The following is a 25,694-nucleotide window of genomic DNA, read 5'->3' on the forward strand; positions in this document are numbered from 1 at the left end:
GGCCAGGTCCAGGCTGGTGGCTGAGAAAACAGAGAGGACAAGATGTGTGAGACACTCGGAGTAAAACATCCGCCACCCTGGATGCCTGGTGGACTTTAGAAGGATATTCAGAAGCAACTCGAGGTTTGTACCAAGGAGAAGGGTTGGTTATTGGTCGTGGCTGAGAAATTAGGAAGATTAACTAGATCGAGGGTTGAGATTTAGTATGAGTTGTTGATGTTCTGGCAAGACATCACCATGAAAATGCCCCTGAAACATTTAGAGATGGGATAAGAAAACACCGCTCAGAAAATCGCTCCAGAAAGAATTTTCCAGAGCCACTGGTCTAGAGGTAAGAGTTGCGGCAGTAAAAATGAATACGGTGTTTCCTCGAAAATAGGACCGAATCTTATATTAATTTTTGCTCCAAAAGACACATTATGGCTTATGTTCAGGGGACGTCATCCTGAAAAGTCATGCTAGGGTTTATTTTCCGGTTAGGTCTTATTTTCAGGGAAACTTGGTATACGGGAGGGGGAATACGTATATAGCATGGGGTAAGGGAACAAGGTCTCAGCGAGGACAGAGGAGCCAGCAGGCTGGTGATGGTGGGCTGGGAAGGAAGCCAAGATCCAGCTCTGCCTCAGAAGCCTGCAGGCTGGGGGATAGCAGTTGCCCAACCTCACATGGCCTCTCATTCTTAACTCTTAAAAGCACTTAGCCACCAGTGATATTACTTCCCAGCAGCCCACTGAGCCTGGCAGAAGGCAGAACAGAGCTCACCAGGGCTCTGTAAAAGTTTCATTTCTGGGTAAAGCCATTTACAGTTCAGCTGGTGATTATCATAATTCTACCGAACCACACAATCTCAGTGACTTCCCTTTTCTATTCTATAATCTTGTTTAGTAATGGTAACAGGTAAATGAAAAGGGGGGTACGAAAGCCACACCTTCAAAAATGTCTCGTCATCCTTGGTGTGTTTCAAGCATGGGCCTAAGGAAATTGGAGCTATCTTCCCCCTCTTTTTTTTTTCCTACTCAGAAATTTTTCAAGCCAGTTAACTGCAGGAGGGGAAGGTCAGAAAGTCTGTGGAATCTGAATATCTTAAGTTGGAAGAAGTGTTCCTACTTTTTTAGGAAAAACTCTTTCTTTCTTGGTTCTATACCTGGACTTACTTCACTGAGTTCTTTAATGGACTCATTGAGAGACTCTAGAGAGAGATGAAAATAGAAATAACACACTTGAAACTTTTCTATTAAAGATTACAGTGAGCTCAAAGGAACTATCTGAAGGCATGCTTTGTTGGAATCTTATTGGAATACTGTTTGAAAATTCAAGCCATCACTTGAAATTTGGAGATCTTTGAAATACAGAGGCCTTAATATACTTTGGTCATTGTGGTAGTAAGATCCATCTGTCTTTACACTTTTGGGTGTCTGGATTTTTTGTATAGTGTGTGTATCTGATGTCTAAGTTAGCTGCTGAGTCGTTCAGAGTGGTGCAGTGCACAGAGGATTTCAGAAAGCTGGTGTCAGATCCCCTTTGGAAGAAAGGATTACACATCATCTCTGCATTTGTAGAAGCAAGCCCGTTTTTAATCCTTATATTAACAAATGCTGGATCCGCTAGTTGTCTCCCTTTTCTCTTTGTTTCAGTTTTTTGGTGCTTAGGGCTATGTAAAGCCAAAACACAAAATTAAACAAGGACGACTAAATAGACATTTAGGAATGGATCCGTTTATGTGCCGCTCGTGATCAAACAAGGGAGAAGCACCTCCTTTGTAAGGTGGCTCCTTCCCAGCGCATTTCCGACCTCCACACACTGGTATATACTCAGGCATCGGGGCTGAGGCAGGTTGGTTACTGAACGCTTCTCAGCACCCTCTGCTCAGAGGTCCTTTGCAGTCAGAATATTCTGCCACTCATCTGGTTTCCTTGGGAGACTTACTCAGAAATTGGGGGAAGATGGAGTCTGAGCTGATTTACAATTCATTCTATGTAGCATAAATATCCTCTCCATTTATTTGTTGGCCGGACTGACGTGGAAAAAACCTCTTAATAGTGACTCAGCGAGGGTGTGTGTGTCTCTGTGTGTGTGTGTGTGTTTATATTTTTAAGTAATTAAAGGGGGTTTTCTCACTCCCCTATAGTGAACTTCACATGGCTCCCACAGGAATAGTTTTAGCCATCGGTGAAATGGTTTGACTATAACTACACTGGGGTCTTTGGGTTCTTTTTTTCCCTTGTTCCTTCCATCCCCAGGCAGAGAGAGACACTATGCTCCAATGCAGTATTTATTTGATCCCAAACAAAAAGAGTTTGCTTCTTGCACTGGTTCAGAGAGAGGTCCCCCAGGATTGTCTTTTGTTCAGTAATTGGAGCATAAGCTGAGCCTGGTTAATTTCAAAGCTACCCCCAACGCAGTTTCTCCCCCCTCCTTGTGCAGTTTCTGAGCTGCTACTGGTACCTTATATTGGGTCTGGAACAAAAAAAGCTTGAATTGTTGAATGTTCACTACAACAACTGTGACATCTGCTATGGCACCGAGTAGCACTGTTGGTGCAGTTAATTTTAAGTTAGGGGAAGAAACAAAACTAGAAGGCTCTTCGGCTTTACAGCGCTTGTTAACACGTGCACCCTCAAATTATGCATTTGGTGCTATCACAATGAATAAAACAAAGGAAATCATGACTTGATTTTTATGTTAGTAACATAAGTTCTTTCATTGTTATTCACTGTTCAGACACCAGTGTGTTCCTATGTTCATTCTCTTTTGCTTAGTTTTCTCTTTTTTTATAAAGTGGAAATGTCTGAAACATCTCAGCTCTGAGCATTTAATTGGCAAAAGTTCTGATAGAAGAAATATAGGTTAAACTATATTGGTTGTTTTTCTTTTAAAGCAGTGAAGTTAGTTCTTTAAGTTAGTTCTGCTTCTTTAAATAACCAAATGGATGATTGTACGTGAATAAGAACCTTAAGTATCAAATTCTAGATGCTAAGTAGCCAAGTTAATATTTGTATAAAAATACATTATGAAATTGGCAAATACCATGTGTCCTTCAGGTTCTGCAGTATAGGTGTTGGTTTTGCAACCAAAGATTGCAATCATAGGATTTGTGGGTTTTGTTTTTGAAGATGAAGATGAAAGGGTCTTTCTCTCGATTTTTCTTTTGTAATCTGCACATAATGACAGCCCACTACCTGCCTGGCCTGACTTTAATCATCTGGTGCCTGGTTCTTAGTACGGTTTCATCTTTGCTTTTTCACAGGCTTCCCTGTAATTGCACAGTTGTTTGCGGCATTGAATTTATTTTAGTGACAATGAAAAACACATGTTAGTATTTTAATGTAGTCTTTAATTTTTAGGTTGTACATTAAAACATGAAGGGGAAAAAAATCCATTTCTGAGGAACACTTTTAAAAACCATTATGGTAGAATGGGAATATTCATTACTTACACATCATATATTTTCCCCTAAATGTTGTACAAAGAAGTGACAGTTGAGCTGAGCATATGTTAATAAAAGGTCTGCATTTTCCTGTGTCACTGACAGTTTCATTGGCTGTATATTTCTGCAATGCAAATAACCTCGGTTCTGTTCAAAGCTATAATTAATCTGAATAGTTATTTAAGCAGTATCGAAATCTTTTAACTACTGAGAGGCCAAACATTTAAAATGGTGAATTTACGGTTCTATTTGAAGGACAGTGCCGTTGATGAGGGCACAGTCATCTTAGATGCTTGTGTATGTTCGAGCTGTACGTACTGTAGGCTAAAATGGCAGAATCTGTCTGCTGCTGTATAAAATCTTTTAACTACCATTTATTTTAGCATCATGGCATGTGCAAATTCCTGCTGCTCAGTTAAGGGACCAGCTTCACAACTGGTGTTACAATCTGTGGCTATAGCACTGCATCACAATGCAGCAAATGCATTTTCCACGTTAACCAAACATGACAGCTGAAACGATTATTAACCATGCAAGATGTCGGAAGTCATCAAAAATTCACATCAGAGTAATTGCAGTGGCTTGGGTCGGGGAAAAAAATGTATCATAGCATTCCTTGCCTACATGTTGTCTCTCCCCCTCTTAAATCTTAACTTGGTACAGTCCGTTAACAATAAAATACCCTTCTGTAACCTATAAACTGTTACTCCCATCAGTTTGTGCTTTCAAACTGGTGGCTGACTTCTCTGAATTTGTGTAGAGCAGCACGGATGGGATGCAGTGCCCTGCGGGCTGCAGGGCACCCTTTTTAAGGGGACCGTGCAATCTCATTGTCTAATTGCAGCCTTTCGTGCTCCAGTCATATCAACCTTGCAGGGTATTCTCTTCCTTTTCCTTCTCTCTTCTCACTCCCCCCCCCCCTTCGTCAAATTCTGGCTGTTTGGAGTGGGAACAACTTGAGCACTGCTTCCAACAGAGCTCATCCCACACAGAACGTATGGAAGAGCTGCAGTGACCAACAGAACAGCCTCGACCGGTCTGTAACTCCTTCCATTTCAGAGCTTGCAGGTAGGATTGCCTGTATTGTGTAAAGAAATGAAGATCAATACGCCCTAGTAAATAGAGTGACAGCATGTTGTTGCAGTACCTCTGAAAAGCAAGGTCTTAGTTTGTTTAAAATTTTGAGATAGATTCAGAAATGTTTAACTCATTTGATAGAAAAAGTACTTGATTCTCCTGAGACTTGTTCAAATTTGTGCCTTGTCATTCTAATATTTTTCTTTAAAAAAAAAATCTGTTGGGTGGGGCAGAGAGATATTTGCTTAAAGATTTAAATGGTTACTTAGGATTTTTGTAGACTTCATCTTTAATAAGTAGTGTGGACTTTCTTTAGGATGTTTTAAAAAGATCCACGTAAAGTGTAGAATTCTTTATACGACATAAAAATATTAAGGTGTAATTTCTTTTCTTTGCTAAAACCAGATCCTTCTTTGGGATTGTAGGTGAGTGAGTGAGTGTGTGTGTGTGTGTGTGTGTGTGTGTGTAGGATACCTGACCAAGGAATTCAGTCATTTATATTTTGTTGTAGGGAAAAAGTCCTATTAAAGATACTTGGAATTATCTCCCAGGAAATGCTTTAGCATAAGGCTTTACATGAAAAGAAGTAAATAGTAATTCCAAAGTTGTGGATTCTTAAGTAGTATTAAGTATAGGCAATTTCAATTAAGGTCGTTTCTATTCCTTTTTTAAATTCATCCTCAAAACAGTGTGTTATGAGTCCTTTAAGTATGTTTCAAATTTTTGGTGTAGAGAATGTGATTTCTGTAAGTGAAATGAAAACTTCCTAAGTCATGTAAGCATTACCTGGAGGGTAATAAAATTATAAATGTTGCCTTTGACACTTTTAATACCTTGAGTAATATCAGAGATAAAATGCTTTTAAATTCAGCGTTAAAAAACAGCTTACTTTTTGTCTTCCCGTAAAAACATCAACAAAAATAAGACAATGATGTATAGCTTTTTAGCCCAAGGAATGTATTTGTATCATGGGACCCATAGGGTCTGGACTTCTTCCTGAAGCATGGACTTGGAAATTGCTTACCTAGTTGAGAGATTTAGCTCCCTTCAGAGGTCTGGGACTTTCTGTACGCTTTAACAATAGGAAGACTTGAGGAGCTGTCAAGTGGGGAATGGAGGAGAGCAGCTCGGGGAAGGGAGAGGAACCGTGAGAATTTTGCTGGTCTGGATTTACCCAAGACTAAGATTCCCTTAAAACTCTGACCCGGTGCAGCTTTGCAAAGAATTGATTTCTGAGATGAGACAATGAGCTGTGGTTTGCATTTTGTAAAGATGGAGGGAATCTCTAACACTGACCCTGGATGGGAGGTGACTCAGTTATCCGTGCCTTGGTACAATTGCAAATTATTTTCCTTTGTCTGAAGTGGGTGGGTGCCAGCGCCTTCATCAGAGCTCCTTAATTTAATGTATGGAAAATATCTCAGCCACCATTTTTAACAATTAGCTGTATCATGGTAGAGGTGAGCTGGGTTCTGAAGGCATCTGCAGGACCATTTCATTTACAGTAGGTTCTGTGCCCTGAGAGCTTTGTTACTGTAAAACTCGGGAAATGAATTTGCACACTGCATGGAAGAGTTCTCTAGGAGGGTGGAGAACATTGCCAGAAAGAAAATGGAATCCTTTTGTCTACAGTAAGTATTTCTCATACTTACATAGCGGTGAGAGGTTGAAAATTTGTCTTTGGTTGAATGGGCAAAAAAAATTTTTAAATGAATGCTGCAAATATTAAAGGTGTAACAGAGGTTCTTGGATATATTTTGTTACATATATGTTAGAGGCCAAAGGTGATATATATACTTGAAATATAGGTTTTATGAATGATTTTAACATACGCTTTTAATTAATTATTCATTGGTAATTTAAGTTAATGAGAGGTATGAATTTATCAGTAGTCAAAGATGAAAATGACACTTGAGAGAAAAAAGAAATCTAAATATGATATATTTAAAAGAGTTCAGGCTTCTTTTCACTGCCTTTCACACTTTGTTTTCCATTCCTGAAGAAAATTGCTAGATTTTAGGTTTTGGGTTTTTTTTAGAAAACACTTCCATGATTTATAATAGCTGATTAAATATATAAGAAACAATGTTTTAACACAATAAGATTTTATCCTAAAAGAGTCAATAGATTGGGACTTTCACTCTTATTAATGAGGCTTTTTAGTGCTTTCTGTTTAATTAATATTAACAGTTGTGACTTCAGAGCTACTTGTAGGAAACTCTTCTTTGTGATTGTAAGCTTAGAAATCTTGAGTCTTAAAATTAATTGGATTTGACTGGCTTATTCCTTTGTTCCTTTATGTTGTTACTAAGAGGAAACAAGTGGATTTTAACTTTGATTTGTATGTTTATCTTTTTAAAGGCACTTAACCCTGAAGACTTTATAGTAAATGCATTTTACAGTAAACTGTACCATGAAGAATTGGCTCAAAATGCTTTCATAGCTGTTCCAGGAGTTGAATCTTCACAGAACTGGGTATCTGAGAATCCTTTTAATTGATACCAAATTTATAAAGGCAGCTGTTCTTTCAAGTCTTGTTGACTAGCCGTTGTCCATCCTATTCATTGAATGTGATTTTCTCTAATTAATAGATGTTTTTGAAATAGAGGAGAGGAGGATTTTCACATCAGTCTTTTCACTGAAATACGAAGGCTCAGTTCTCCTAAGCCCTGTTTAGAATCTTACAAAGATTCCATAAAGCTTGCAAAAATTTCATGCTTGAAGTATAAAAGCCTAGATCCCAATATAATTCTTTTACTTCTGGGAGGGACATTTGATATATTAATTGTTTAGATATATGGTATATAGATATATAGAATGCAAAGGGATTCTTTCCCCTTCAACTTCATAAGACTTGTGCTTGGAAATAAAAGAGTTTCAGGGTAGCAAATTAGAACTCCATTTTAATTGCAGTTTTGCTTGCATAAAATATTTGATCAGATGGCATAAAGGGACTCACAGTGACTTCCTTTGAAATTTTTAGAATAAAACGTGGTTGAAGATTCTGGTCTAATTTCCTTTCTCTGGCTTTATGTAAGCTGTGTGTGTACTAGGTACTCTGGGGTGATAGCAGAGGCCCAGGTACTTCATTTTCTTTGCCTCCACCACAGTGTACTCAAGTTTGGCTACTGGGAAGAGGTTCTCTTTTCTGGTACTTGTAGGGGATTCCCAAATCTCTTCAATCTGGAAGCTCTTCCGTTTTCTCAGGAAGTGGTAGCCTGGCTAGTAGTCAAGAGTCAGGGGCTGGTTCTTTGGCTATTAAAAACAAAACGTATTCCTATCAAACCCTGGAATGCTCTGGCAGTGCCGTAATGGAGACAGGCAAGCACGTGGGCCAGCCCGCTAGGCACTAAGATGGCAGCGAGGAAGGAGGCAAATGGCGGCACCAGAGCACTGTGGGAAGAGGTGAGCTGCACGCGAGTTCTTTTCCTTCAGTCAAGTTTGAAGTCACCTCTAGTAGCACCGTCTTGACCAATTTACAGTTACTTTTTATTCTGTTAGATGATAGAAATTTTGAAATTTTCCTGAAGTAAAGACCTAATTAGCACTTATATGTAGATAGCTTCTGATTGATGCTTTTAAGAAGTTGTTGACAAATATGGATAAAGTAAATTTTAAATAGGTGTTTTATGTAAACACTTCTGAAATTCCTTGCTTTGTGCGTTCTTCTTCTTCTCCTCCTCCTTCTTCTTCTTCGTTTTTAAAGTAGAAGCTTACTCCTTCCAATATAGAATGGATATTCAGAAAACAGGACTGTATGCTTCTCCTTTATGGCAAGATGAAACTAGCATTCCTGTGAAAATATGCTATTTGATTCTGATTTTCATTCTAGTGCTTTGTGGGCTTTGGTTATTTTATCTTTAAAATATATGTCAACTGCCTTCAAAAACAAAGTTTATCGTAATTTCAAGGTATGGGTTAATTTGGAATAAACTATAGTTTTAGAGGTAGTGACAATGCTAAGTCCTCACCTATTCCCACCTCTCATGGAGTTGGAATTTCTGGAGTTGGCCTTAGAGTTTATGTAGCGCAGTCAGTTCATCTTACAGTGAAGTAAAATAAGGTTTTCTGTAGTTAAACAACTTTCTCAAGGTCATACATCTGGAAAGCAGTCGTTTTTGCCCTAGATCCAGGCTACCTGACTTCAAATCTGTGCTGTGCTGTGTCTCTGTCTGCATTTGTGTCCATCTCTCTCTGTTTGTGGGCTCACTGGTGACTGATAGATGTGATGGGTTGAGCTTCCAGCAAAGTCCTGCCAAAAATGACTTACTGAGCTGTGTTTGGAGTCTTCCTGGGCCTGTGCTGTAGATGATATGCATGAACAAATTTATCATTTATAAACAGACATTTAAAAATAAGGTATATGCTGCAAGTCGAGCCTTTGGGTCCATCGTGTTGGCTCGGCACGAAGGGTGAAGTGCTTCTCTCCCAGGATGGGCGCGGGGCGGCACATCCATCAGCTCTGAGCTGCTGTGGAGCGGGGCCTCCTGACGTGCCCCCCAACAGATCACTCCTTTGCCTCTACGCCGAGGGGTCCCACAGTGCAGGGTTGCCCCTTGCCCTCCTAGTATGGATGGGCTGGCTGGAAGAGTCTAGCTCCCTGTCAGTTTCGGGCAATTTGTATTTGAAAAATGGTCTTGCCCTCTCTGCCCCTGTTGCTTGGGTTTGCCACTCCCGCTCAGCAGTGTGTGATGTTTTCTGTACCGGTGGTGACAATGGTGAGTGGTGCATCCTGCAGTAGTCCCTCAGCTCTGACAGGGTAAAGTCAAAACGTTTTCCGACTTCATGAATGTTTGAGAGAAAGGGTGAAATTCCAAGTACTGTTTGCAGAGGAGTGTCATGACAAATTCCACTTAAGACAATGGGAAGTTATAAAAGAGATGGTCTCGTGTTTGTTTTAGTGGTCTCCAGACAAAAAAATTTGGAAAACATTTCTGAACAAGAGGAAGCCGCAGCAAAGCCAACACTCTTTTCTGTGACAGCCATGATGAGCAGTGCCCCACTCCCGTCAGCATAAGCTGTGCTGCATAGCAGGAGGAGCTGGCATTTTCGAGTGCAGTGTAAATGACTGACACCGTGGACCAGCAGGGAATTAATATGGCGCGTGGCTCCCAAACAGCGTCTTGACTAATAGTGCTCCTGTGCTTGCTAAGTGGAACCTGAGGCTTAATCCTGAGCTCTGTGGAAACCAGACTGGGGAACACCGCTCCGCTCCCACCCGACTGGCTCCGGGACCCGCACTCTGCTATCTGCCCTTCTCGCAGCCCCAAATCTCGCTTTTGTTTCCTGTTTCCAAAGGGAAAACACACTAAGTCTGACAAAGCAGGGGATCTGTGGGTTTTTGTTTTTATTTAAAATAATGTAGAGCTGTTTTAATGAATTGTTTGAGTGGGTTTGGGCGGCAGTGGCAGGGGATGTTGGCCCATGATAAAGGCCGTTATGGATGCATTTCCATTTTATACTGTGCGGTTTTGGTACCCAAAGTTCCTTGAATGTGGACTAATCCATCTGTCAGATGGAGATCAGTTCCCCAAAGACAGTAAAACGTTTCTGTCGTCCCCTAATGTATCCTCCTCGTCTTCTCTTTCTATCACCTTAAGAGTGGCTGTGGGATTCGTATTGTTTAGATCCAGTCATACCTTTGGGTGAGGAGAAGGTTCTGCTGCTGCTTTTTGACGCCAGACATACTTTGACTCACTGTTTATTCCATTTGCAAAGCTAGGTTGGGAAGTTTTCTCTTCAGAATCCTCCCTGTTCTTGTGTCCCCCAAAATTAGCCCTAGCAAGTGTGCTGGGTGGGGGTGGGAGTGGTGGGGAGGAGATAAAATGCTCAGAGTCGCTGTCCTTGCTTTCTCCCACGGGGCCACCTTGGCAGTCAGAGAGAAGTTGGCTAGCTGCCCTCCCTCTCCCTCTCGGCTTCTAGTGTTCCTGCTCCCCACCACCCTGCCCCATTCAGGAGTGGGAAGAGGATGGCCGGCGGAGGCCCAGCCGCTGCAGCCTGGCACATCCTGCTGCATCGTGACCCCTCTGATGAGGGTGCAGACTCTGGGTCATGTTTTCTGTAAGTGGTGAGGTATCAGCGCTGAGCAAGTCTCATCCTCTCCCCAGACCTCTTGTGACTAGCAGAGGAAAGCAGCTTGCACAACCCTGAAAGGTTATTTCAGGGCTTTGCTGGATTTGGGAGCAGGGGCAGTTCTGCGGAAAAGCATTTTATCTTCCTACTGCCTAAATGGCCGTCATTTATCATTTCACTCATTTATATTATGCCCTCACTAGTTGTTCCTTCTCTGCGTGGAGTCTCCCAGTGACTGAGCTGGACAGATTGCTTTTCTTTCCTGGATGGCCAGAGATAGGTAACATATAACAGGAATGCCCATGGACCCTAAAGCGGGGCAGAACTGGCTCTAGCAGTAGCACAAGAGACTTAAATGGCCCCCACAGGGATGCAACCCTTAACCTTGGCCTTACCTTCTTTCCAAGTGCAGCAGCCGGATGGGCTCAGCAGCCCTAGCTTGATGCCTTGGTGTAGAAATAGGAAGAAGCATCTAGTAGTTTTGTGCCTATATTGTGTTGACAAGGGAGGTGTGCTAGCCTCCCTTGCACCCTTTACTACTGCACCACAGGAACGGCGTGTCCCCATTCTCAAAGATGACTTTCCCTTCCGGGTCATGGTAAGTTCTACCTCTTATATTCTTTCTTTGCCCAGTGCTGAAACTCTTGGAAATTGGGTTTTTGCTATATGATAGTCTTTTCTCTTCTTTCTATCTTCCTTCCATCCTTCCTTTCTGTTTTTGGTAGGGTGGAGAGGCTAACTCGGGAGGGGTCCACAAAAAGGCAGTTAGATGGACTTACATGAATGGCTCTCTCAAAGGCCGGTGGCTTGTCCAGAAGGCGCAGGTGAGAGGAAATTGTATCATGGTTGTATTGGGATGTCCTTGAAGAGACTGGGCGTGCCAGTACACTTAAGTCAGAATGCTGCTCGTAAGGGTCTGGGCACGTCCCGAAGGAGGCACTGCTCAGAGCTGTGTATTCTTGGGTTTATAATCTTCTTGCACACACTGAGTTCTCTTCAGCCTGTGAGGATCTGTAGACCATCCTGTAAACCGATTCGAGTTATAGGAGCAAGTGATTTGTTTTGCTTTAATGGACCCAAATCCATCACATAATTTTGTGACCCTTTGTTTAGCCCAGTAGCTGAAACCATGTACAAAATGGGACTCTGCAGCCTGGCAGTGACAGATGGCCTGGTGCCCACGCAGCACCATATTCTAGTGCCAAGGTCTGCCACCTGTGGCTCCAGAGCTGCCTGCAGACCCATGGCTCTGCAGAGCTGGCAAATGGTGGCACTCCACAGCCACTCTTGCAGGGTCTGCTGCCACCTGCTGAATGAGAGCAGCTAGGCTTTTGCATGAATGCACAGTGAGAAATCATGCAACAGCATTAAAAATAGATTATAATTGGTGTGTCAGCTCTGCCAGCTTAGCACTGCTTTCAACAGGAGGATTTTTTGGAGATATATAGATATATATATGTATTTTTTAATGCAATCTGAGCAAACAATAACTAAAATTTTTGCAGAAAACAAGCAGTAGGACTTACTCTAAATATCTGAGTAAGAGAATATAATCTTGATTTGCTGTTTAGTCTGTATTCCTTGCAAAAGGAGACTTAGTCTCTTGTGGGCCTTTTAAGCTGACATTTTATGTATTTTTATTTTATTACATTAAATATTGGTCTAAGAAAATAACTGAAAATACTATAAAGCATATGAAAGTTTCCGAAATCCTGAAAATGCCCACATTTTAAAATTTCTGTCTCCATCTTTTGGGCTTTATCAATGACAGACATTACTTTGCACCTGAAAGATTCCTTGAGGCGCTCGGTAGGCTCCACAAAGGGAGCTAATGAAAAGCGTGTCCACACCATCTGATAAGCCCAGCTGCGGAGGCTCCAGGCCAAGGCTCCACGGACTGGCAGGATTTCTGTGTGCTCATCTGAAAACAGTATCTTGCTTTGTCCTTCCTCACTTTCTCCTTAGGTAGCACTTTTACTGTTGTAAAAATTTCACCCACGCAAAGGTTTCAGAAGAGGTCATTCGTTCAGAAATTGGGAGGAAAATTTGGGAGATGTTAAGGGAGTAGGTATTTTCCTCAGGAGGAGCTGAAGCAAAACAATGGGCACAATTCATACTCTTGCCGCTAGAGATCAGACACTTCTCCATTTCACTGTCTAAAGTTCTGACAAATACTTGCAGTGGTGCTTGTTGGAATTCTTGTTTCATCTTGGAGCAGATTCTCTTGATTATTCTTATATTTTAAGTTTATGTTTTTGTTCCATCTTCATTGCCCTCCTAGCTATTGCTTGTGTCTTGGCAATGTCATTGTCAACCGCAGTGACTGTTTTCCACTGTTACTGCTTTCACTTGTTAATATTATTTTGATTTGGTATGTTGGTTACAGATTTCTATTGTATGTATTAAATGAGAGAAGATACAAGATTTTTATAGCACCCACCATGTGTTTTTGTCTTGTGTCAGATACCTTCTGGTAGAAAAGCCGGCCTGCTGTGGGTGCCTCACTTTAAGTGTTGACAAGGTGGATTGCCAGTTGGTCTGTTGAAGGGGAAGGGATATGAAATGGCCTTTTGTGTTTTGAGGGCCATGTAAAATACGGCTTTTGCTTTGTGGGGCCAACTTATTTTAGACTAATTATTTTATCTTTTTTCCATTTTATTCTTCAATGGTCAGGAAATTTGTGTTTTTCCATTCTAACCGTTTATGTAACTGTCCAGCAAATCACTTATTTGTTGTAGGTGGGAAGCAAAGAAGTGTGAAGGAATCAGTGTCAGCTCTTTTTTTTCCCATCTTACTTTCCTCACTAAAGCAGATACTGAAATTTTTCTCACAGCGACCCTTATTTCTTAACAGTTTTCACTTTTGGAAAGCAAATAAGCTAAGAGAATTTGGCCATTTGACAAAACAAACATCCTTTTGCTGATTCTCTTTTCTACAGTAGGAGTTAGCTGCCACTTGTATTCTGAAACCCAGAGTCTGAATGATGATTAAAAATTGCGGTTTCATGCCTATCTTTCTCAACCTGAGCCATTTAAAAGCCAGTTTGGCTGCTAGGTCCCAGAGATGTGACCACACATTTGATGGGAGAATCGGCTTACCTTGCGGTTACGTTCTGGGTTGTTCTCGGCTACTATCCATTGCAAGGCAGCTCACTTCCTCTGTTAAAGATGGAACACGTGACTGAGATATTGCTTGGGCAGATGTAGAGTGTTTATTATTCCACAGCAATGAATACCAGTAATATTTAGAACGCTATAGAATTGACATCTAGAGCAATGATTTCCAGCTTTTTTTCCTGTGACTCATAACAAGAAATACATGACCTACTTCATATATACAAATAAGTATATATAATTGAAAAAAGTTTCACAAAACAATATTTACCTATACGATATATCTCTGTTGTACTTTATTTCATTTAAAAAATTGCTGGTTGATTTTATGACCCAAAGGTTCTGACCAACATTTTGAAAAACACTGTTCTAAAGGAATGCCCAAAACTTGACATTTATTGTCTCATTCCTCCCCCAACTATATGAGGTAGGGGGAAGAAAGGAATAAATTATGCAGGTGTAACATATCTGTTTACCCCAGCTTCATTTGCTGTGATGAGCGAGAGACAGCATAGTAGAGTGGAAAAGGTAGAAAAGGGGTCAGAAAATTTGGGTTCTAAGCCTGAGCTTTGCTGCTTAAAAACCAGGTGATCTGAATATGGAAACCCAACATTCGAGAGTTGGTAGAAGCTCCAGAAACTGTCTCGTTCAGCTATTTCGACATTTAAATCTATATTAAGAACACTTTAAAGTATGGTCCAGTTAAGTAGTATTGAGAAACAGTTCAGTGTTGGGTTAAAAGTGAGAACTAGAACCAGATTTGTTAACACACACCTAGCACGCAGTACCCACCATAGCTCTTAATAGTACTGGTTTAAGAATTAGTATTCTTTGAGCTTTTTACTTCGTCATCTGTGAAGGGGAACTAATAACTGATGAAGAAAACACATTTAAGGATATTTTTGCACCCCTCCTGGACTCCATCCTTTTAGAGAGAGAAGAAGAAGTTTTTCTTTATTTTCTTGATTAGGAAACTGGTGCTCTCTTGAGAGTTAGAACTGTGTTTGAATTCTGCTTGTTCCTGGATGGGAACCCTTGGTCAAGTTAGTTAAATGCTAAAACCTGCCTTTTACCTGTAAAATGGGGTGAGGGTGAGTGGGGGGCGAGTGGGGTGATCATGTGTACTCTTTAATATTGTTAAAAGATTAACAGCTATGTCTTTGAATTGCCTAGAGCAGGGTCTGGCCCTTAATTGCTTCCTGAATGGGAGCTATTATATGTTAGAGAAAGCTTGAAACCAAAACCCATTCAAGGAGCAAGTTAGAAGAGGGTCTGTTCCCAGGACTCTGGCAGTGAGGAACAGTATACAGATGTGGACATCAGGAGTAGTTGTCTTATGCAGCAGGCCTGCAGGTGTTTACAGAATGTCCTTTATGTAGTGTCAGCAGTAGAAGGGCTGGGTGGGAGAATGAGCATTAGAAAGGGCTTGTTGGCAAGAAGAGCAGGTATTATTGATGAGGAGCTCTGAGGGTCACAGTTAGATGGCTGCCATCTCCACATGGGAGGTGGGCAGTTGGGCCTTCTCTATGACAGGGGGCTTCAGTGTGGCAGGGAGCTCCACCCAATAAGAGAAGGCTCCCCGCAGTTCACCCTTTCCACCCAGCTGATGTCTACGGAAAACTCGGAAAACTCGTGTTCTGATAAGCTATGAAAGTACCTCTCTGGGATGAGGGCCATGAGCGGTGCCTCACAGTAGGAGCTGGAAGGAAAGGAAACAAACATTCACGGAAAAGGGAAGTCGAGGAAGAGATCTGTGGGCAGTTGGGGCTGACGTAGGTATTTTTCTGCCCAGCTTTTTAATTCTTTGTTATTTTTTTCTTGTGTGTCCTTGAAAAGAAACTAACTACCACTAGATGGCACACCGATCCCAGCACTGTTCTGACTGTATATTATTTTTAAGATTCTTTTCAAAAGATAGGTCACTAATGTGTTGCTTTTAAAAATAAAAATATGACTTGTAGCCTATTTTAGTGTTTCATTTTAGAAAGGAATAAAGGATGAAAAATCAAAATGCAAAATCTATATATTTTGTCGGCTTATTTTGTGTTATTGAGAAAGGCCAATTGTTGAGGTTTACAATGGCAGTGAATCTTTTAAAGAAGAGAATAATCGTCCCCAAAGCAATGTCTTTCTTCTTCTTTTTTTCTTCTTAACCACTACTTGAAATTTTATTTCTTAGAAATTTTTAGAATTGTGTTTCTTATAGAATATTATGTTGCTTTTAAACAAATGTGTCTGATTATTGCTTTGCATTTGCGTTTTAATTGTGTGGATGTGTATGTGGGTTGCATTAGGTTGGTGCAAAAGTAGTTGCGGTTTTTGCAATTATTTTTAACCTTTGAAACCGCAATTACTTTTGCACAAACCTAATATGTTGACATGAGTGCAGTCAAAAGCATGGGGTGGGCCGATCATTGATTGGGAGAAGCAGAGGAAGCCCAGAGAGCGGGTGGGGCACTTGGGACCAGGCCTTGTCAGGCAGTGGTTATCACCCTCCCGTGCCATCCGGCAACGTGTCTTGTTTAGACAATTGCTTCCCATAGGAGCGGCCATGAGAAGGTGCAACAAAGCAGTCTGTGCTTACCCTTTGTTCGGAAACAGCATTCAGTGATAATAGCTCCATAGCTGTGTTTATCAACTGTGACACTACAGCCTTTAGCTTTAACCTTTGAAGACCGCTCAAGAAAGGGAATTCATAACAGAGGTGTGTTGACTTGATGTAATCATTTGCTGTGAAGGGAATAAACAAGGTCCATTAAAATCCTTCCCAACATTTGTTGTCTGGTTCCCCTGCGATGCCCAGAAGCAGGCGTGATGTGGTGGCAAGCTGCCTGCCCCCGTGTACGTGGACACGGAGTCCTAGCTTGACGTGTTCTGCTTCATTGAGGCTATTGCAATGGTAGGCAAGTGACCGAGGCCTCGGCCCACCACAGCCCCACACCAGTTACCAATATGGTGGGTGTTTGGAACAGTCTTCATGCTGTGTCCGCAGAGCTGCTGGGAGCTGCCTCAGGGACTGCCCTGGAGGAGCCTGTGCGAGAACTGTTTCCTGGGCTGCTGGCCATGGTCCCTGCCCATCCCAGTGCACTCCCAGGTGGGGGTGTGGGACAGTCGTGGGCTAATACAGAGGGGACCTGGGGAATCGAAGGAGGTTAGTAATACGTACATTTATACCCCCAGTCCTACCCAGGCCCCCCCACCCGTTATTTTTAAAGAACCAGCAGCCTCATAGCTGGGACTGTTTGAACAAAATACACTAAAATGTCACAGTTGTTAAAACATATTAAGTGATCAGAAATTAATTACTTAACCATGACACCAAGTTTTCAAGAAAACTGTCAAATATTGTTTTTATCATGTCATTTTAAAAGCCTCCGCTTAATTTGACTTTGCATTATATTCCCTTGGGGAAAAAAGAGTAAAAACGCAATTCTGGAAGAACAGGTCATTTGGGACATGTACAGAGTGTGATCGAAAAATACGGTGAATGTTTAAATTTAAAAAATTTATTACAGTAAAAGGCACATTGCCATTAATTCTCCTCAAAATACTCCCCCTCACTTCAAACACACTTATCCCATCGTTCTTGCCACTTTCTGAAGCAATTCTGGAAGTCCTCTTTTGTGAGTGTCTTTACTTTTCATCCTCCATCATGACAACGCTCCATGTCACACATTGCTTCTGGTATGGCAATTTCTGTCAAATAAAAACATTAGAGCGTGTCCTCGTCTACCATATTCACTGGATCTGGCACCATGTGACTTCTGGCTCTTCAAAGTCAAAATGATTCAGGACATGGAGGCAGCCACGACAGCGCAACTAAAGACACTCACGAAAGAGGACTTCCAGAATTGCTTCGGAAAGTGGTGTGAACAATGGGATGGGTGTGTTCGAAGCAAGGGGGAGTATTTTGAGGGGGATTAATGGCAATATGTCTTTTACTATAATAAATTTTTTAAAATTTAAACATTCACCATATTTTTTATCACACCTCCCACAAAGCCAACAGTAATAGTGTGCTTGCCATGCAGGTACCTTGCAGACAGAGTGTAGGTGGATCCATGTGTAGGCTAACTTGAATCCTTTCCTATTATGAGGACTTTGATCTCTACCTAGTTGGTGGATCATCTTCCTTGCCCGCCCCCCATGCCCTAAGCTGTGGAAAAGAAGCTTCACCCATGTGTGAAGGGCAAGGTGTCGGCATGGAGGCAGGCACGGAAGCGCACTCTGTCTGTCTGTAGCTGTGGCCGTCTGTCAGGACTGCAGGACAGTGCCCCTCTCCCTCCTCCTTAAGACCTCAGCTTGAGCAATGAGGGCAATGAATGGAAACAAGGAGGTCACCCTGGGCATCTCTTTAATGTCACCAACGGATCTAAATCTAATTGATTCTAATAGTGGAGCTACGTGTACTGAACCTTGGGCCAAGCATTTGATTAGATTGTCTCATTTACTAGTTACTTTACATATAAGTAAACTAAGGTTTAGAGTTTGGGTGTCTTGGCTAAAATCATGCTATTAGTAAATGGGGCCCACAATTTGAAAACTAGGTCTCTCATTGTGCTGTTGTATAGTTACATTTTACAGGTATTTATTTAACCCTGTGCCTATTAAACCAGACCATGTCTCCTCTTCACCCTACCTCTATTATAAAAGTAGCAGACATCATCGGGTCTGAAATAAGAAGTGCACATGGCAAAAGCCCAGCAGAAATGTGTAAATAAATGATTTTTCGGGTATTTCAGCCATTGACAAGTGAAAAACACCCAGACAGGTGAATAGAGATGGCTTCCTCAAAGTTAGGAAGAAATTGAAGAAGTCATTAAAAGCAACAGAGAAATACCGACTAAGGAACAATTAGTCTGGCTGATGGTCAAAGCTGTATCTGTAATATGGGCCATTTAGGAATTTGAAGGGCAGTCCCGACTGTTCACATTTTATACATTTACAGGACGTGAAACTTTACACTACTGCTCCATGGGAATTTTACCTTCTGTTGGTCATCATGTGTTCCCAAAATGAAAGAAACTAGGAAACATCTGTAAAAGCCATCTGTTTTGATATTTTCTAGTTGAGAATTTTGTGAGGGTGGAGGTGGGCAGGTTAGCAGATACCCTTGCAGTTATTTTTTATCCTACAGTGTACTTCTGATGATTTGAAGGTTCCTTTGAGCCTGAGTTGTGTCATTTCTCCCCCTTTCCTAGGGCTTCCTGAAGAACGAGAAGGACAATGCCTTGCTGTCTGCCATTGAAGAGTCCCGGAAGAGGGTAAGAAACGAACCTGAATATAGACACACAACCGTTGTGAGGGTAGCATTGTATACAGGGAGCGCAGGTTCTGGAAGCTGGAGCCTGTCCAAGGCCCAACTCTCCTACTTAGACAGTGAGTTCACCTGAGGGAATTCTACAGAAACCGTTTTGGAGAAAAATGCCATGCTTGTAACTCCACATGTGTTTAGCGACTGAAATGCATCTGAAATACTGGGCTGGTCAATTAATTGTTCAATTAATCTTAAGATGGAAGGGCCAGACAATTCTTTAGTTTTATTGTTGTAGCAAAAAGTAGTATTTTGGTTTCTACTGAATCAGCAGTTCAGAAAAACAATTACGATCATTGATAATTTTCCTCAATTTTTTTCCTTTTATCATCTAATTTGACTTTCTATGCCACCTTTTATTTTTGCTATTTTTTTTTAAGTTAAAGTGTAGTTGACATATTGGTTTCAGGTGTACAACATAGTGATTCAACATTTATATTCCTTATGATCACCACAATAAATCTGGTAGCCATCTGTCATCATACAAAGTTATTGTGATAATACTGACAATTTCCCTATGCTGTACATTACATCCCTGTGACTTTTTTTTAAATAAATGGAGATTTGTACTTTGTTCTCTGTATCTATGAGTCTGTTTCTGTTTTGTCTTTATTTGTTCATTTGTTTTCTTAGATTCCACATATAAGTGAGATCATACGGTATTTGTCTTTCTCTGACTTATTTCTTGGTCCATCCATGTTGTTGCAAATGGCAAGACTTCATTCTTTGTGCTGACTTTTATATTAATTTCTCCAAACTCTTGAAAAAACAAAACAAACTAGCTTAGCCCTTGGAAGGACGATAAATAAGTCAGCCAGAGCAGCCATTGTATGTGCAGCAAAGTTTTGCACCGAGTATTCCCTCAAGATACTCAAAGGTCACTTACTTACTAACACGTGAGTTACCGCCATGTGTGTCTGACAAGGATTAAAAGATGAAAACCTTTCCAGAACATCCCATTATGGAGTAAGAGATTTTCAGGCCACGGGGTCTTTCGGGGAGAAAGGAAGAAGGTTAGTGATCATGTGGAGTTGGTTCTAAAAATGCAGCTTTTCCCAGGAAGGAAGCTGGAGGGTTCACGCTAATCTGCCAGCAGCAGCTGCCTCTGCAAAGGCCAGTAGGGGTGAAGGGAGACCTTTGTTCTTCTGTTTATTTGTATAATCCATATAGCAAGTGAAATACATTTCTGTATTTATTAAAAAATAATAATGTAAAAAAAATGCTCCTCAGTGTACTTTATTAAAATATTCTGTGCAGGTAGAAATGTCTCAGTAGGGCTGATGTGAGTGAGATAGGACAGCATGGGGCCTTTCCAGCTCTCATTTATAAGAAAATGTTCCAAAGGCATTATTAAAATGACTGATGGATTTAATTATCAGAGTAAAAATCCCTGAAATTGCATTAATTATATTTTTGGCAATACTGTGTTTCCCCGAAAATAAGACGTAGCCCGACAATCAGCTCTAATGCATCTTTTGGAGCAAAGATTAATATAAGACCCGGTCTTATATTTTGTTATATAAGACCGGGTCTTATAATAAAATAAGGCCGAGATCTTATATATTATATTATATTATACCCAGTCTTATATTATAGTAAAATAAGACCAGGTCTTATATTAATTTTTGCTCCAAAAGACGCATTAGAACTGATGGTCCGGCTAGGTCTTATTTTCGGGGAAACACGGTAGTATGTATTTCTGGAAATAGAGAAATTCACTTGATTCCGATGTGAAAACATTTTTTTTTTAAAGACTTTTGTTTTTTGGTTCATGCTTTGAGTGAGCTCCCAACTTTGATTCTCGTGCTGTAAGGGACTGGTGAAATTAAATTAGGACTGTCGAATGCCACTGAGCCTTCTTAATCCATTTACCCTGCAGAATGTGTTTCTGGAATTGGCAGTCTCTGAACATTGTGCCATACTGAGACTAAATGTGCAGCCAGCCAAAACATTTAAGTGACATACCACAGTGCAAAATGTGTGCATATGTGTTTGAGGGAGATGTTCCGATGTGGGGAGCCCGTCGGGGGGTGGGGAGACCCTTCACCTGACGGGACACTGGGAGACTGCCGCTGAGCAAGAGCCATTTTCAAACAAAAGGTGAGCAGCTTCCTGGCATTTCGGTGGTAATTTCATGTTTGAAGAACTTGCCAATGTCCTGCTGAAATGCCAAGAAAACAAGCTACAAAACCACAAATGTGTCCTATCTTTTCCCATGTGGTGCATCCTCGCAAAAACAGAACAACATTATCAGAACATATGTAGCGCTTCTAAAAGCCAGCAACAGCTCAGTAATAAGCCGGTGTGAAGTCAAAGCATATTGCCCTCTTCCCTTTGTGAAAAAGGGGTTTGAGTGCCCCCCACCTGTTCTCAAGTCAGTTGCCCAGTTCTCTCCCTCCCTTCCTTTCTTAACTCTGTTCAAAGAGATATATATCCACATGTAGTTTGAAAGATTCCAATTTATAATTGTTTCTCCACTGCTTTGTCATTTTCTGTGGTTTGTCTTATCGTCCTCTTAACTTAGACCTCCACACACCCTTCTAGGTTACCCCTTTCCTCTTCCCGTGGGTTTCTTTCCATCTGGTTCCTTCTATTCCCGACCTCCCACCTTTCCTCAGACCCTCACTGTCCTCTTCTTCTCTTAGTTTTTAGTTTAGTAGCTCTGTTGATTCTCTCATTAGCTCCTCGACTTGACATTCTTCTTTGCACCTAATCCATCTGGTGGTTCAGATGTGGGTCTAAATGAAATAGCCTGGACTAGGGCCGATGGGTGGCTGATCGTTCTGATTAGCCCACAGATTGGATGGTCCATTATCTAATGTAATTAAGATAAGGTGGGGGTGGCATGGTCATGGGAAGAGAATTTTAATGTCGGGCCATTTATTTTCCTTCGAAGCTCCTTATCGCACTAATGATGAATGGAACCACAATGCCATTCATTCCGGTTGTGGGGCTGTTTCTAAATGAGTAGCTGGCAAACTTCTCAGATATGTCTGAGGATTTGAGCTCAGAAAGCTGCCAGTTTTTAGAGCACTTCCTGTGTTTGCGAAGCAGGAGTCCTTGGCACACAGGGGGGCAGCGTGATTAACAGGGCATGGTTAATGCCCACTCTTGTCGCTCTGACCCTTACGTGATGCTGGAAATCTGCCCCACTATCCTCAGCAATGTCTTTGGGTGGCAGATTGTCTGTTTTCTTCAGTTGTATTTACTACTCTGCCATTCTGTATCAGCCAGAGGACTTGTCCTTAAGAAAAACTCTTGTGATACTGGGTCCTTGGTCAGGGCCACAGCTTAGTGCCTCGTTTCCTCTTGGCAAGCCCAGAAAGCTGTATGGGATGCCATCCTTCCCGCACCTCCTTGTTTCTACCCAGCCTGGTCCTTGTGCCACGTGGGCCTCCATCTTCCTTTGCTGGGAGAATCTCAGTGCTAAGGAGGTGGTTGATTTCAGCATTAAATAGGAAGAGTTTTAGAAGAAGTTGCGGTTCCTAGTGCACTATTTCTGGATACCTTCCAGGAAAACTACCAATCCCCCCAACACCCTTTTTGTTCTAACATACTTCTCTCTATTCAAAATGCATAGCTTTCCGTTAAAAGTCACTAATGTAACAAGAGAAAATTATTTTTCTCTAGCTATTTTTTCAATACGGCCCAACTGACTGGCATGGTCCATTCTGCCTGACGCTCAGTAAGAAGAAAACTAGGTGGAATACTAATTTTTAAACTTTGTGATTGTCATTTTTCTGTGTGTCTTCAGAATACATATTAGAAAAGGGATCCATTCATTGATAGACCAAAATCAAACTTGTAAGATGTGCCAACCTTCTTCCTAATCATTTTTGTGTGTGTCTGCCTTTTTCACATTTTAATAAATATTGGTCCATAGTCAAACATCTCATTTATAAGAAGAGTATATGTGATTTTTCAAAGCTTTCCCAAAGCTCATGTATATGGTTATTATCAGTATAAAATATCTGCATTGCCAAAAATAAAGCAGGAATTCCTAATATTCATTCCCTTGGTACAGCCTCATTAGGTGCCAGTCTGATTGTAATCAGATTGAAAATGAAATGGCTTTCTGAAAAGTGGGCTTAAGCCGACGGGAACCTGGCCTGCCAATTAAAAAATAATAGACCAAGAGTGGTCATGTTTCAGTATATCTCTTTAAGTTGCTTTAATTCCTTCCTCAGAGGTTTTATTTTGTCCTCTTTCTCCTTCCCCTCCCCTCCTTTTTTCTTAGTCTTTTTTCCTTTTCCTTCTGAGTGCCTTTGTTTTGGTAACAACTGCAGTGTCACAGCAGACAGGAGTGAGGTTTGCCAGACATTTCAGTAATGACTGAGTAGATGGGTAGGAAACCTAAGCACAGAAGGCTCCATTTTTCTTTTACTAGTTTGCTTCCTCCTATGAAAATATTACTGTTTCTTAAAAAAATAAAGACACTGGGAGAATATTTTGTTTTTTCTTAGATGCTTATTAAGTCTTAAGATAGCATTGATTTTATAATCTATTATGTACTAAGTACTATGTAATGTGTACTAAGTACAATTGTAATATGTTGCCTAATTTCAGAGGTTTAAAAATTTTATTTGGCTTAATAAGCATGTGAGAAGATGCTCACCATCGCTAATCATTAGGGACATGCAATTCAAAACTATGAGCTACCACCTCACCCCATAGGATTTCTACTGTCAAAAAACCAGAAGATAGTGTTGGCAAGGATGTAGAGAAATTGGAACCTTTGTGAGCTATTGATGGGATTGTAAAATGGTGCAGCCTCGATGGAAACCAATCCTCACAAAAATAAACAGAATTACCATGTGATCCAGGAGTTCCATTTCTGGGTATCTACACCAAAGAATTGAAAGCAGGAACTTGAAGAGATATTTGCACACGCATGTTCATAGCAGCATTATTCATAATAACCAAAAGGTAGAAGCAACTCAAGAGTCCATGAATAGATACATGTATAAATAAAATATGGTGTATACATACAATGGAATATTATTATTCATACTGAAAGGGGGAAGGAAATTCTGACACCTGCTACAACATGGATGAACCTTGAAGACATTATGCTGAGTGAAATAAGCCAGACACAGAAAGACAAATATTGTATGATTCCATTTACATAAGGTAGCTAGAAGTAGTTAAAGTTATAGAGACAGAAAGTAGAATGGTGGTTGTCAGGGGCTCGGAGGGAGGAGGAAATGGAGAGTTATGATTTATAGGGGACCGAATTTCAGTTTTGCAAGATGAAGAGTTCTGGAGAGGGATGGTGGTGATGGTTGCACAACACTGTGAATGTACTTCATGCCACTGAGCTGTCCACTTGAAAATGGTTAAGATGGTAAATATTATGTGTATTTTACCACAACAAAAATTTTTTTTAACGTGTTAAACTTGATGATAGATATGATATGTTGCGAACAGTTATCAGTAAACTTTTTAAGGATAATTTTTAAAGTAGATTGCTTTTGCTCTACTTATGGAAAGATGGTAGATATGGGGGGCTTTGCATTTCTGTTGCACTTTAAAGGAAATGTGTTCTTTGTGTTTTCGTCTGGGTTGTCTCTCTCTGCTTGTCTCGGACAGACCTTTGGCATGGCTGAAGAGTACCATCGAGAGTCAATGCTGGTCGAGTGGGAGCAAGTGAAACAGCGAATTCTCCACACACTGCTGGCCTCAGGAGAGGACGCCCTTGACTTTACTCAAGAAAGTGAGGTCTGTTGAGCTCCGAAGATAAACTACTGTTAATAAAATCCGAGGTCAAAGAACACCTGTCTGCTTGACCACTGGCAGTCCTGGCACAGATGACCACTATCTCCCCCCGAAACTCTTTCTTCACTTGGCTTCTAGGACACCAACATTTGCCTGGATTTCCTCTAATATGTCTGGCTGCTTCGCTCAGCCTTCTTTGCTGACTTTTCCTCAAACTCCTTCACCTCTAGGTTTGTGAGTGTCCCAGGGCTCAATCCTTGGCACGTTCTTGTTCCTCCCTCAGTCACTGCTCTGTTGATCTTGTCTGGGCTGGTGGCTTTCAATACCATTTATATGCTAAAGATTCACACTTACGTTGCAGCCCCAAACCCCAGACTCATTTGTCTGGTGGCCTTGGCTGTACTTACATGTGTCACGGCCACCTCGAGCTAAACATGTCCAGAATTGAGTCATGATAGCAACTACCCCCCACCTCCCCCTCGGCGCCAGCTTCTCTTCTCACAGAGTTTATCAGCTTTATAAATGGCAACTCCAGTTTTTCACTTGCTCAGATCAAAACCCTCAGATTCATTTTTGTCCCCTCCTTCCCCCACCTAGTCTCTCGCACATGTTGGTAAGTGCAGTTAACCCTGCTCTCAAAATATACCCAGAATCCAACCACTTCTGACCACCTCCGCTGTTAGCACTCGGTCCAAACCACCATCGGCTCTTGTTCAGATTACCGAACGAGACTAACTGGTTGTTTTAGTTATCTGTTGTTCTGTAACAAATTATTCCAGACCGTAGTGGCTGAAACGAGCGTTCAGCTTAGCTGGTTATTTCTGATTCAGGGTCTCTTGAGGCTGCCTCTCGGGGCTCGACTCAGGACAGACAGAGCCACTCGCAAGCCCACTCGTGATTCTTGGCTTAGGGACACAGTTCCTTGTCATGTGAGTCTCTTGAGTTGTGCTGCTCACAGCGTAGCTTACTTCCCCTA

The 25,694-nt window shown here is 41.3% G+C and overlaps 1 protein-coding gene across 1 annotated transcript in view; it reads left to right on the top strand.

The window, feature by feature from the left end:
• Window positions 1-25,694, top strand: part of NUP93 (nucleoporin 93) — a 90,552-nt gene that overhangs the window by 35,129 nt on the left and 29,729 nt on the right. Inside the window, 2 exon segments of the mRNA XM_033128270.1 lie at window positions 18,891-18,953; window positions 24,593-24,721. Of these exon segments, the coding sequence (XP_032984161.1) occupies window positions 18,891-18,953; window positions 24,593-24,721 (192 nt within the window).

Source organism: Rhinolophus ferrumequinum, chromosome 15 (genome assembly GCF_004115265.2).
Source record: "Rhinolophus ferrumequinum isolate MPI-CBG mRhiFer1 chromosome 15, mRhiFer1_v1.p, whole genome shotgun sequence".
NCBI classification, from domain to species: domain Eukaryota; kingdom Metazoa; phylum Chordata; class Mammalia; order Chiroptera; family Rhinolophidae; genus Rhinolophus; species Rhinolophus ferrumequinum.